We start from the raw sequence: 14382 nt of genomic DNA, 5'->3' as shown, positions 1-14382 counted from the left end.
ATTAGTGATGTTGAACATGTTTTCATATGTTTTTTGGCCACTTGTATATCATCTTTTGATCCCATGTCTCCTTTACTCAGCTTCCCTCAGTGATATCTTGCAGAACCAGAGCATAATATCCCAACCAGGATATTGACATTGACGCAGTGGATACAGGTCATTTCCATCATCACAGGACCCTCCTGTTGTCCTTCACAGCCGTCCTCATTACCCTCCTGCTCAGTGCCCTCCTTAGCCTCTGGCAACCACCAAGCTGTTCTTCATCCTCTGTAATTTTGTCATTTCAAGAATATTCTATGAATAGAATCACATAGCATGTAACCAGGAATTGGCTTCTTTCAGCTTTTGCCTATTGGAAATCTGCTATAAATATTTGTATGCAAGTTTTTGTGCAAATGTAAGTTTTAAGAATGAAGGCCCAAGAGTACAGTCACCCTGTGTGTGTGTGTGTGTATGTGTGTGTGTGTTGTCTATTTAAAAAAATAACCGCGGCCGGGCGCGGTGGCTCAAACCTGTAATCCCAGCACTTTGGGAGGCCGAGGCGGGTGGATCACGAGGTCAGGAGATCGAGACCATCCTGGCTAACATGGTGAAACCCCGTCTCTACTAAAAATACAAAAAACTAGCCGGGCGTGGTGGCGGGCGCCTGTAGTCCCAGCTACTCGGAGGCTGAGGCAGGAGAATGGCGTAAAACCCGGGAGGCGGAGCTTGCAGTGAGCTGAGATCCGGCCACTGCACTCCAGCCTGGGTGACACAGCGAGACTCCGTCTCAAAAAAAAAAAAAAAAAAAAAAAAAAATAACCCTACGATTTTACTACATATGTGCAGAGTAGAGTTTTATTACAAATTTATTTTAGTAAAACTCCACAACGAAAAAACCATTTTTATACAGTGATTGTTTTCTGCACACTAAATTCCTAAATGTGGAAAGACTGGCTCGAAGAGTTTGAACATCTTTTTTCTTGATAGACTTGGCTTGCATAGTGGGTATAAGAAATCAAGAAATCGTTCTAATTACACATCTTAGCATAACGAAAACAACAAGGATGATTTTCTTTGTGCAGTAGATTTCCCTAAAAAATTATACAGAAAGTTTTCTTTTGTGAATGAGAAAGTACTGGAGTTTAGGATTTAAAAGAAGTCTGTACATAAGTCTCTAAAATCACAGTTCCTGACCTTACATATAAATACAAATTTGAGGTCTGGTTTTCCTTTTTTTTTTTTTTTTTTTTTTTTTTTGAGATGGAGTCTACCTCTGTCATCTAGGCTGGAGTGCAGTGGCACAATCTCGGCTCACTGCAAACTCTGCCTCCTGGGTTCAAGCAGTTCTCCCACCTTAGCCTCCCAAGTAGCTGGGACTAAAGGCGTGCACCATGATGCCCGGCTGATTTTTGTGATTTTTAGTAGGGGCTTCACCATGTTGGCCAGACTGGTCTCGAACTCCTCAGTGATCCATCTGCCTCGGCCTCTCAAAGTGCTGGGATGACAGGTGTGAGCCACCGCGCCTGGCTGGTTTTCCTTAATGTATAAATATCCTAGTATATTCTTGTGTGCGAGTGTGTGTGTGTGTGTGTGTATTAGCCATTCCTCCCAACTGAGCTAACTCTGTGTGACAGTTAATCTTTTCCTCTTAAGTTACCAAGAGTTGTCCGGGCCTGGGTATCACCGAGGCCTTTCTGTTTGCTGAGTAGTTACCGTGAAAGTGTGTTCGTTGTGTCTGCACTGCTTGTTGTGTTGCATCTCCACCGGCAGCTGTGCTGCTGGCCCACTAGCCCCTGGGTGTTTCAGACTCTCGATTTACCCTGTTCCCCTGCCTGCAGCCCTGCGGCGCCCTCAGAAAGGTTTGAGCTGGATGGTTAGGATTTCCCGCTCAGAGACTGGTCTGCCGGCAGCTTTATGATGTTGTGTGCACCATCCCTGATACTTTTGGGGGTGCGCTATTTGTATACGTGACGGCAGGAAGAAACCTTCCATTTCGGAAATAGCAGTGTTTGTGGCGATTGCTCCTCAAGCGGATTCAGAAGATTGCTTTTCTGTGGAGTTTCTGTTGAATTGCATCTTGCAGTGAGATTTATTCTTTATCTCTTGTCTCTAGAAAAACAGTCTTGGTGTTGTGTTTGATATTAGTGTTGTCCATGATGATGAGTAGGAAGAGAAGGCTCTGTCCCCTCTCTAAACACTTATGTGCCTTTCATGTCCTTCAGGTCAGAGGCTAAGCAGCACCCAGGGCACAGGGGGCCCTTCCCAAGTCAGCCTCTGCTGCAGCCACACTCAACCGCAGACACCCCACGCCGCATCACCCTTGCATCCGTATCCCTCCTGGCTATCACCTCTCCCACATGGATCATCCCTATAGTGCCCTGGGCATTTCCACCATTACAGTCCCCACGGCACTGTCTGGATTGCCTATTTATTTTTCAGAACCCTCAGTGACTATAAACTCTTTGCAGGGAGGGGCTGTTTAATTCATCATCGTATTCCCAGGGTATTCCCAGGGTCCAGCTCTCAGGCTGGCGTGAGTGACTGAGGAAACTTAAAAGAGAGTAAATAAATGAAAAATAACGGAATAAATGAGTGAGATTAAACCTAGCACACTGGGGCTGGGCATGGTGGTGTGCACCTGTAGTCCCAGTTACTTGGGAGGTTGAGGCGGGAGGATTGCTTGAGCCCAGGAGTTCAAGACTGTAGTTCACGCCAGCCTGGGTGACAGAGTGAGACCCTGTCTCAAAACAAAACAAACCTAGTGCACCGGTAAAGTGATGCAAAATCAGCTTCTCCTTCCTCCTCTTTACCCTGCTGTCTCCTTTGAAGGGCCGCTGGGATACTTTGCTGTTTGTTTGTTTTGAGACAGAGTCTCTGTCGCCGAGGCTGGAGTGCAGTGGCGCGATCTCAGTTCACTGCAACGTCCACCTCCTGGGTTCAAGCAATTCCCCTGCCTCGGCCTCCCAAGTAGCTGGGATTACAGGCATGGGCCACCACTCACAGCTGACTTTTGTATTTTTAGTAGAGACGGACGGGGGTGTCACCATGTTGGCCAGGATGGTCTTGAACTCCTAACCTCAGGTGATCCAAAATGCTGACCTCGGCTTCCCAAAGTGCTGGGATTACATATTTTTTGCTATTGACTCCATTTCCAGGGCGTCCACCCTCAGTGATCTCTTTGCCCGCAACTTCATGATGTAATCACTCCACTTTCTCCTTGTCAGTTTAAAAGAGGAGCAGCCCAAGCAAGGTGGAGGGCTAACTGGACAGTAGCAGCAGCATTGGACCAGGCAGGGGTGAGCTGTGTGCTGCCCTCACCAATCTAAGCCTCAGCATCTCTGCCGCGGAGATAGTAATGCCTTCACTGTATACATTCGAACATCAGTTCAGGCTGAGGAATGTGCCCAGGGACTCATAGCCAGTAAGCAAGTGGCGGAGCTGGAATTTGAAAGGCCATCTCTGAACAGGTGACCCTCGAAGGTCTGGCTCTACCACACATGCTTCCCTATGATACCAAGAAATTGAACCTTCCCCGTGCTGTGTGCCATTGGGTAAGTTTCCTAAGTTCTCTGATCCTCTGTGAATTCATCCTTTTAAAAATGAGCATCAGGGCTGGGCGTGGTGGCTCATGCCTGTAATCCCAGCACTTTGGGAGGCCAAGGCAGGCAGATCACGAGGTCAGGAGATCGAGACCATCCTGGCCAACATGGCGAAACCCTGTCTCTACTAAAAACACAAAAAATTAGCTGGGCGTGATGGCGGGCACCTGTAGTCCCAGCTACTTGGGAGGCTGAGGCAGGAGAATCGCTTGAACCTGGGAGGCAGAGGTTGCAGTGAGCCGAGATCACGCCACTGCACTCCAGCCTGGATGACAGAGCGAGACTCTGTCGCAGAAAAATAAAACAAATGAGCATCAGTATTACCTCCCCTTCTGAGGACCAAATGAGGTAACATTAGCAATGTCTGATGTATGCAGCTGGCACTTAACCCGTTCCCTCTGCTTGGCCCTCTTATTTTGTTTTGTCACCCAAAGGATACACTGGGCATTGAAAACCTGGGGATAGTTTAAAGGACTTAATTTCGCAAACTAGTTTGAGTTGTTGAAAAAGAAAACAATAATCTTTGTGTTATCTATACTTCATAGTTATCTAATAAAGTAGCAGAACAGTTATATATATAAAGAAAACATTGACTGGGCGCAGTGGCGCACGCCTGTAATCCCAGCACTTTGGGAAGCCAAGGAGGGTGGATCACTTGAGTACGAGAGGTCAAGACCAGCCTGGCCATCATGGTGAAACCCTGTCTCTACTAAAAACACAAAAATTAGTCAGGCGTGGTGATGCACGCCTGTAACCCCAGCTATTTTAGAGGCTGAGCCAGGAGAATTACTTGAACCCAAGAGGAGGTTGCAGTGAGTTGAGACTGCACCACTGCACTCCAGCCTGGGTGACAGGGAGGCTCTGTCTCAAAAAAAATAAAAAATAAACCGTAATGTTAACCCCTAGGCTGTGTAATTAGAGTGCCAAATCTCTGACAAGTTTGAACTGAAAACAGGGCACTATTGCCGTTTGTTTCCCCTGTACACTAGCAGAGTAGACATGTATACATTTGCTTTTGATTAGGTTCCCAGGAAACTTTCTAGGGGACTTGATGTTTTCATGCCCCAAATACTTCCTCCAGTCTTGTAAAGCATCAACAAAAACAATAGGAAAAGGCAGATTTTCAGTTAGGTGGATTGTTTTCTTCTTAGACTCTTCTTGGTTGCAAAGGAACATCATAAAAGTATAAATTACTTACTCAGTACAAAATAATCATGGAGCTTGAGAGCGTATACACCAGTCATTGAAAGCACAGTCAGTGAAGCCGAACATAAGCTCATTTTTGTTTACGTGATTGCTCATCTCAGCCACATGTCAGGAGGCAGATGTCTTAACAACCTTTGTCATTGATCATTACTTTGATTCATGAATTAAAAAGCCAATAAATGAAAGGCGGAAAATAAGAGAGACATCCCCAGAAACAACGTGGAATTCCAGGCAAAATCTAAACAAGGCCAGCCAACTTCGTGCAAAGGGATTAAAATAGGAGAAGAAAGTGTTATGACAAATAGCTTTTCATCAGAGCGCTTACAGGCAAGGTTGTCATAAAACATGGGGAACGCACACGCAGCTTCCCTTGGCCCGCTCCCTCCTCCCGCACAGGAGCTGTACTGGAGACTGTGTTCTCTCATCTTCAGAGCCTGCGCTCCTCCCGCCGTACTTCCTGCGACTCTTGCTTTTTCCTCACAGAATGTTCTATGTTGTTCTTTGTATTCTGTTCCCCTGATAGGAATTGCTACCTTTTATTGTATTGTTGTATGCCAGTCGCTATGACTTTTACCTACATTATTTTCCTTAGTTTTCGCGGTAATTCTATGAGTTGTCTCTGATCATCATCCTTATTTTACAGATGGAGGAAATACTGGGCCAGAGAAATGAAAATCTTGTTTGTTGTCCTTCAGTTGCAGGTAGCATAGATCTAGGAGAGGTCAATCCAGCTAGAAATGATTCTAAGGCTGTGTTTGCCTCTTATTCCACTCTTCTTTTTTTTTTTTTAATTTATTTTTTGAGACTGAGTCTCCCTCTGTATCACCCAGGCTAGAGTGCAGTGGTGCAATTTTGGCTCACTGTAACCTCTGCCTCCCGGGTTCAAGCGATTCTTGTGCCTCTGCCTCCCGAGTAGCTGGGATTACAGGCACCCACCACCATGCCCGGCTAATATTTGTATTTTTAGTAGAGACAGGGTTTCACCATGTTGGCCAGGCTGGTCTCCAACTCCTGACCTCAAGTGATCTGCCTGCCTTGGCTTTCGAAAGTACTGGGATTACGGGCATGCGCCACCGTGCCCAGCCTGGTTGTGTTTTTTGAGACAGGGTCTCCCTGTCTTGTCCAGATTGGAGTGCAATGACGTGATCTCAGCACACTGCAACCTCCGCCTCCTGGGCTCAAGTGATTTTCGTGCCTCAGTCTCCTGAATAGCTGGGATTCCAGGCACACGCCACTGCATCCAGCTGTCCACTCTGCCTTTCTATATATATAATACCCATTTTAAGGGCAGGACCATTCCTTCAGTATTTGTTGAGTCTGCCAGGACTGAGTACTGGGGACAAGATGGTAATGGTTCCTGCCTCAGAGTAGTGAGGTGTGAAGTCAACTGAGAGGGTCATAGCTGGCATTGAAAAGAAATGAAATAGGATATAAAATATGGGGAAGCATCAAACGTTGTGATGCTAAGTGTTGTGTTAGGAAACTTTTGTTGAACTACAGTAGTTCACAGGGAAAAACATGTCTCCCTGTGGGTTGTGGTCAGAAGAGTGTGAAAGATCCTGACCAAGAGGTTCCAGGGTGGGGGTGTGATGGCTTTTCAACAAGATAATGGATAAGTGATTATAATGTGTCATAAGGAGCAATGAGGACACACGCGTGATAGAAGAAGGAAGAGAGTGGCAGGGGTGCCTCTGGGCAAGACCGTTGGTGTCTTCCGAGAGGATAATGTTTGAGCTGAGACTCCAAGGAGGAGAGTAGCAGGAAGATAGTTGCCCAGACATGGGAAGAGATACAAGATCCTAGGCCAGGAAGGAGCAAAGGAATAGTCTCAGAAACAGAGATAATGTGGACCATATTGTTTGACCATAATTAATGCAGTACAGTTAGAAAATCTCAAAAATGTAAGTGAACTCCAATTCCTAGAAATCATCCTCCTCCTCCTTAACTGGGGTCAAATAAAAGCGAATCAATATAATATGACATAATATTGTCATGCTGATTTTGTTTACCTCTATTCAGTGTTTTTATTTCTTCGATTGTTTTTGAAAGTTTTGTTTTGTTTTGTTTGAGACAGAGTCTTGCTCTGTTGCCCAGTCTGGTGTGTAGTGGCCCAATCTTGGCTCATTGCATCCTCCACCTCCCGGGTTCACGCCATTCTCCTGCCTTAGCTTCCTGAGTAGCTGGGACTACAGGCGCCCGCCACCACGCCCGGCTAGTTTTTGTATTTTTAGTAGAGACGGAGTTTCACCATGTTGACCAGGTTGGTCTCGATCTCATGACCTTGTGATTTGTCTGCCTTGACCTCCCAAAGTGCTGGGATTACGAGCGTGAGCCACCGCTCCCAGCTGAAAGATGTTTTTATGTTTTATGAGAAGTTTTCCTTACAGGCATTGGCTTGTTGTCAATCATTTTTTCTTAGTGTCTGCATAGACATCTGGTTGTTTGGTGTCTCAGGACATTTCTAAACCGTACTATTGACATTTTGGGTAGTATTGGGTATTACTTTGATGTTTGGCAGCATTCCTGGCCTGTGCCCATTTAGTGCCAGGTAGCACCCTTCTCCTCTCCCCCAAATTCTAACAACCAAAAATCTCTCCAGGTATTGTCAAGTGTCCCCGGCAGTGGCAGGGGTGGGGAGGAGATTGAGAACCTCTACTCTAGAAGAAATACCAAGCCAGTGTGAGAGGAAGATGCTTGAGAATACTCTGTGTGTCATCTATCGATTATGATTTTTTTTTTTTCATTTTAATTTCCCTTCAGTTGGAAAAGTTAGGTTTTAAGACTAGAGGTTCCTAATGACTTGTAATAAAATAAATCTTGTGTATAAGCCCCTTCTCCAAGTAATTTTTTCAGTCGTATTGATCAGTTTCCTTTGTTCTGCCCCCACGCCAATCCAGTTCACCATGTGACCAGCGGTTTGTACTTCTAGAACAGGAAGCGTTTGTTCTCAGGTATCATTTTATCCAAGCGGATTTCTTGTCTGTTAATCCTCTGTGTTTTGCTCATTCCTTACCTCCTTTTCCGTGCTCTATGCTCCATTAAAGTAACTCAGTTTATGCCAACTTGTGATTTTTAGAAAAACATCTTGTTACAGTATTGTGGCCCTTGTTTCTTTCAGGAAAAGTTGCGTAAAAATAACTGCCCCCGTCCCCAGCCGGGCGCGGTGGCTCACGCCTGTAATCCCAACACTTTGGGAGGCCGAGGTGGGCAGATCACGAGGTCAGGAGATTGAGACCATCCTGACTAACATGGTGAAACCCCGTCTCTACTAAAAATACAAAAAAATATTAACCAGGTGTGGTGGCGGGCGCCTGTAGTCCCAGCTACTTGGGAGACTGAGGCAGGAGAATGGCGTGAACCCGGGAGGCAGAGTTTGCAGTGAGCCAAGATCGCTCCACTGCACTCCAGCCTGGGTGACAGAGCAAGACTCAGTCTCAAAAAAAAAAAAAAAAAAAAAAATCCCCTGCCCCTCCCTGGCTTTGTATTTTATTTTATTTTATTTTATTTTATTTTATTTTATTTTATTTTATTTTATATAAGATGTCATCCAGACTGGAGTGCAGTGGATTCTCATGCCTCAGCCTCTTGAGTAGCTGAGATTACAGGCGCACGCCACCATGCCTGGCTAATTTTTGTGTTTGTCATAGAGACGGGATTTCACCATGTTGGCCAGGCTAGTCTTGAACTCCTGGCCTCAAGTGATCTGCTTGCCTCAGCCTCCCAAATTGCTGGGATTACAGGTGTGAGCTCCTGAGCACAGCCAGTAATCCCATTCTGTAAACTTAGTTTTCTTTCCTGCTGTACACTTTGCATGACTAATACCCTGCTAATTGTTGCACATAGAGGTGACTTTTGATAGTTCAGGAATCTCTCTTAAGAAATTTTTTTTTTTTTTTTTTTGAGACAAATTCTTCAGTAAGATTGTGGGTCTCATTAATCCTTTGAAATCTTCCCAGATTAAATCAGGTGTTCACTCACCCAATAACGTATTAAGACACTAGAACGCAGGGGGCTGGCTCTGTTTCTCACCTCCTTAGGGTTTCTCCTTTAATGTTAATCCATCGGGCTGCCCCCGAATACCTGATGTAATTATAACCCGCAGGTACTCCTTAGTCCACCCTTACCTTCGTTATGTTTCATAGACTCCATCACCACCTGTGATACTGTCTATTCACTTGTATATTTGTTTCTTATTTTCTCCCCCTGAATTGGAATGTAAGCTCCATCCCCAATGCCTAGAACACACCAGCCAAACAATTTTTAAAAATTTGCTGGAATGAGTGGATTTTCTAAATTTCTAAAGTTTTTTCCTCAGAGGAATTATTTGCTTGACTTATGTTTTTTTTTTCCTTCCAACTTTAAGTTTAGTGGTACCTGTGCAGGATGTGCAGGTTTGTTATGTAGGTAAACGTGTGCCATGGTGGCTTGCTGCACATGCCATCCCATCACCTAGGTCTTAAGCCCCTCATCCATTAGCTATTCTTCCTGATGCTCTCCCCAAATTTCTAAATGTATCAGATACTTAATTTAGCACCTTCTGAATGCCAGACAATGTTCTAAGATCTTTACAAACTTGAGCCCACCTCTGAATGGATGGTTATCCTTGCCTTTCCTCCACAAATACATTCTTCTCTACTATTCTCTTCTCTTTTTTTTTTTTGAAATACTCATTGTTTTAAGCAGCTGCAATCCTGTATCTTGACATAATGTTTCTTTTTTTTCTGTTCCTAGCCTTCTGTTTTATTCATGTAACTATTGTCTCCCATCATGATTCTGTCTTCCTGTGGTCCTGAGAAGGAATGGTTCTAGTTCTCTTGATTTTTCCACCCCTGGAATGGGCATGCGTAATGTGCTCCCAAACATAGGAGGAAAGGGACTGGGCATGGTGGCTCACACCTGTAATCCCAGCACTTTGGGAGGCCGAGGCAGGCGGATCACAAGGTCAGGAGATCGAGACCATCCTGGCTAACACAGTGAAATCCCGTCTCTACTAAAAATACAAAAAATTAGCTGGGCGTGGTGGCACGTGCCTGTAGTCCCAGCTACTAAGGGAGGCTGAGGCAGGAGAATCACTTGAATCCGGGAGGAGGTTGCAGTGAGCCAAGATCGCACCAATGCATTCCAGCGTGGGAGACAGAGCAAGACTCTGTCTCAAAAAAAAAAAAAAAAAAAGGACGAAAGGAAGTCAAATGTATGAAGGTGAGGAACTCTAGTTTACAGGTTATAGCCGTATTTTTCAGTGATGGTTTCCAGTGCTGAACTGTTCACTTGGGCTATGCATTGTCTTGCTGTTCTAGTGCATCAAAAAAGACATAGGATATACACATTTCTTTGTCTTTTTTGATGCACTAGGAACAGCAAGACAATTACATAGGATGTAAACATTCAGTCATTTTATATATATACCTTATATAGATATTTTATACATGTAATAGATACATATATAAAACATCTTATATATTATACATATGTACATTATAAAACATATATATTATACATATATGTATATAAGCATCTTATATAAAATATTAAGATATAAGGTATCTTAAGAAGATATAAGATCTTATATATAAGGTGTTTTATATGTATAATATATAATATATAAGATGTTTTATATATGTAAAATACATATAAGATATATAACATCTAAGATGTTTTATATATGTGTGAAATACATATACCATACACATTATATGTAATATGTATAATGTGTATATTACATATATGTAAAATATAAAATAATTAGTGTCTATGTTTTGTAATGTCTGAGTATTATGTATGGTTATTTCCAGAAAGCAGAATATGTATCAATATAAATATAAGTAAAAATTCTAATATTCTAAATCTTCAAAATCTGGATTTCTCAGTATACGTAGAGTGACAGTTGGTGGAAGCTGTTTGTTTTCATGTTGAGAAGGACTTGCTGGTGGTGAGGTTGCAGGGGCTTGACGGGGAGATAGTTGTGCTGGCTTCAGTGCCCTGTCTTCTTGCCTAGAAGAAAATCTGGGAAGGGAACTCGAGTTGTACTGGCAAGAGCCTCGAGCCAGCAGAGTGAGATGAGGCCTCAGGAGTGTGCCGGGAGCTGGCAGGTGACACGGGCCCTTCTTTATACCACTTAGTTGGCTGAGAGTTGACCAGCAGGCAAGTTCTGTTTCTGCCCCACCCTGGTCGGCACTTTCTTTGAAAGACGCAAGTACCTGTCTGGTTGTAGCTCTTCTGAAAACGTGCCTGGATTGGCATCACGGGGATGTGGTGTGCTGGGGGAAGGCAGGGCGTTCTAGCTGTTTAACTTCTGGGAATTTCTAGGTTGCCCCAAGGCTGTTTCGACTGTGGCCTAAGTTTCTGTTTCTTAACTTGCATGGTGTTGATGACTTAAAAAGGGTCTATATGTTTCTTCGCTCTTGAATGACCTTGTGGCTTCGTTAATACCTTGTTATTCTGGGTGCGAAGCGCTTCTACCCTACTCCCTAGGTGGCCCCAGGCCTCTGCCAGCCCTGTGGGGCTCATGTAGCAGCGTTGGCCACCTTGCCATGAGATGGGGCCACCAGGACTGTCTCCTCTCCTGGTGGATGTCTGAGCCCAGGAAGCAGCTGGGGACAGTGGCTTTTCTTCATAAGAGATGGGTGGGTCCCAACCTTGGCCTCGCAGTTTCTCAGGACTGGCTTGACCAACTGTTGTGGTTCATGTGGCAGAAATGCTACTGCCGAAGTTGTAATTTTCTCTAGCAGAGTGAAACATGCCATTTGTCATGGCTCATGAAAACCATTGGATTGGTACTTTTGCGTTTCTTAGTGTGTCATTCTGCTTTGCAATAACATGCCATTTGTTGCCATGTAGGCAGCCAGTCAGTATCTAAAAATAGTCTCTCCAATAAAAACATTCCACACATATGATTGCAGAAAATTGTTTTGTGTGCAGACATGCACATGCTAGTGTGTGCGTGTCTGAAGGCTGAGCACTTTTCATGTTATTTATGTCTTTTTTTAAAAAAAATCTCTTGATGTTTTTATTTTACTTAAAGGAGGATTGTAATCCAAGTATTTAAAAACTACCAACTATAGTAAATGAGTAAATATGGAGTGGAACTCTGCAATCAAATGATTTTGTTATTGTTTGAGTTTGTGAAGCTGGTCAAGCTTTGGTCAACAGATGGAGCTTAATGTGAGGTGGTTAATCCTGAACCAAATCACTTAGGACGAAGAGCACCTGAGTAGACATTAGAAATCCATGCAAATTCAGCAATCTGACGGTACCAGAGTCACCTTATGTACATGCTACAACATGTCTATAGTGCTTATTGCTGTTTTTGGAATTTTAAAAAAGATAGGTTCTTGAGCAAACAAAAAAAAAAAATTTATTTTAAATCAGACTGCATTTGTTCTGCCGAGAGAGTACACAAATGCTATATATCCTAGTTGAAAGGGAATATTGTCCAAGGAGATTTTCTAAATATTCCTGTGATAATACGTTACAGTCTTTGAACGGATATATAGACTATTTAATCAATATGAATGTATATCATATTTAAAGTACTTAAATTAATACTTAAATGGAATAACTATTATAAAGCTTTGAAATTATATGATTCAATAGGAAACATTATATAGGGAAACCAAATTACTTTCTAAAACTTGGAAAGTGTCTTGTTACTGATTTATATCAAATGGAGAAATAATGCAGAGAAGTGAACTATAAGTTTATAATTTCTGTGACTCCCAAAAGATGTTCGTACTTGAACTAATATCTTTTAGGAATGTCTGATAGCACCGGTCAAAATAACTGCTTCTTTTAGAAATATATAGGTGACAGCTGGGCTCTGTGGCTCATGCCTGTAATCTTAGCACTTTGAGGGGCCAAGACAGGTGGATTGCTTGAGCCCAGGGGTTTGAGACCAGCCTGGGCAACATGACAAAACCCTGTATCTAAAAGAAAATGCAAAAATTAGCTGGCTGGTAGTGCACGCCTGTAGTCCCAGCTACTCGGGAGGCTGAGGTGGGAGGATCACTTGAGCCTCGGAGGTGGAGGCTGCAGTGAGCTGTAATCATGCCACTGCACTCCAGCCTGGGTGACAGAATGAAATCATGCCTCAAAACAAAAAACATACACACACACACACACGTACACAGAGAGAGCGAGACAAATATATAGGTGACCTAAAATGAAAAAGATTTTTGCAATATATTTTTTTATTGTCCAATTTAGAATCTTTTTGCTGAAATTATACCGAGATTGTATTGTCAGTTTGGGACACTTGTATGAAAAATCACTTACTGCTGATAATGAAATAATTGAATTCCTCTCCCTCCCTCAGGTATTCACTTACAAGCAGAGCACAATTACCCACCAGAAGGTGACTGCCATGCACCCCACGAACGAGGAGGGCGTGGATGACATGGCGTCCTTGACAGAGCTCCACGGCGGCTCCATCATGTATAACTTATTCCAGCGGTATAAGAGAAACCAAATATATGTAAGTTCCAATTGTAATTCCTGTAAAAAGATCCTCACGTTTGAGTGAATGCTTATTTTTCTTTTCAGGGAGTATTTCTTGCCTTTTGAGAACTCTTGTTAATCTAAGTAAAACTATGTTTGTTTGTTTGTTTTTTGAGATGGAGTCTCACTGTCATCCAGGCTGGAGTGCAGTGGCACAATCTCAGCTCACTGCAAGCTCTGCCTCCCGGGTTCACGCCATTCTCCTGCCTCAGCCTCCCGAGTAGCCCGCCACCTCGCCCGGCTAATTTTTTTGTATTTTTAGTAGAGACGGGGTTTCACCGTGTTAGCCAGTATGGTCTCGATCTCCTGACCTTGTGATCCACCCGCCTCGGCCTCCCAAAGTGCTGGGATTACAGACTTGAGCCACCACACCAGGCCGTAAAACTATGTTTTTAAGGGATTTGCCAGTTTAGAAACTTGGGTCAATAAATCATGTTTTCCTAGAGTTTATTGCCTAGATTTTATTAGTGGGATTTACTTTCTGTGGAAGGGTCTTCTGCACATTGAGGTAGTTTGACCTTGCTTCTTGTGAATACGCTCTGTTGTATTCAGTTTCTAAGTGTTCTGCTACGGAAAGAAGTCACGGAGTTGTTAGACTGACTGAGGGAAAATGTTAACTTGTAGACATGAGTACTTGAACTCAAGCTGTCTTTTCTGGATTTTTCTCTTTCTGTGGATTTTCAGTTATTTTCCTGGCTCTGGAGCCCACACTAGGGTGATACTTGCATTCAAGGGAACCCATCTTTCTAAGTTGTGGAATTCCTGTTTGCTATTTTGAATGGAGAAATACATAAAAAGTGGTCATGCACACTTTTCTCTCAACTTCTGTGAAATGTGACTCTACCTCTATTATGAAGTGATATTTAAAAATCACTTCTGTAATACATTTTTGACATTAAAGTACAGGTACTGCATTATCTGTCAGGATCAGTTGACCTGCAGGTTTTCTCCCCTTTTCCATCTGCCTGTTTGCAAGTCTTTATAGGAAACTAAAGGCAACTGGTTATATATGTTTATTTCTCTTGTCCAGCTCAAATTTATATAATTTTTGAGCCAAAATAATAATACTTTAAAAACTCTTGATCTTTTAGTAAATTTTATT

The 14382-nt window shown here is 43.2% G+C and overlaps 1 protein-coding gene across 2 annotated transcripts in view; it reads left to right on the top strand.

The window, feature by feature from the left end:
• MYO10 (myosin X) overlaps positions 1-14382 on the top strand; it is a 276883-nt gene that overhangs the window by 106599 nt on the left and 155902 nt on the right. For both annotated transcript variants that reach the window (XM_025387276.1, XM_025387279.1), the window contains exon 3: positions 13099-13257. In XM_025387276.1, the coding sequence (XP_025243061.1) occupies positions 13099-13257 (159 nt within the window). The remainder of the gene's footprint in view (positions 1-13098; positions 13258-14382) is intronic.

This window comes from Theropithecus gelada, chromosome 6, assembly GCF_003255815.1.
Source record: "Theropithecus gelada isolate Dixy chromosome 6, Tgel_1.0, whole genome shotgun sequence".
Taxonomy (NCBI): domain Eukaryota; kingdom Metazoa; phylum Chordata; class Mammalia; order Primates; family Cercopithecidae; genus Theropithecus; species Theropithecus gelada.
This window is presented reverse-complemented; position numbering and strand designations above follow the sequence as displayed.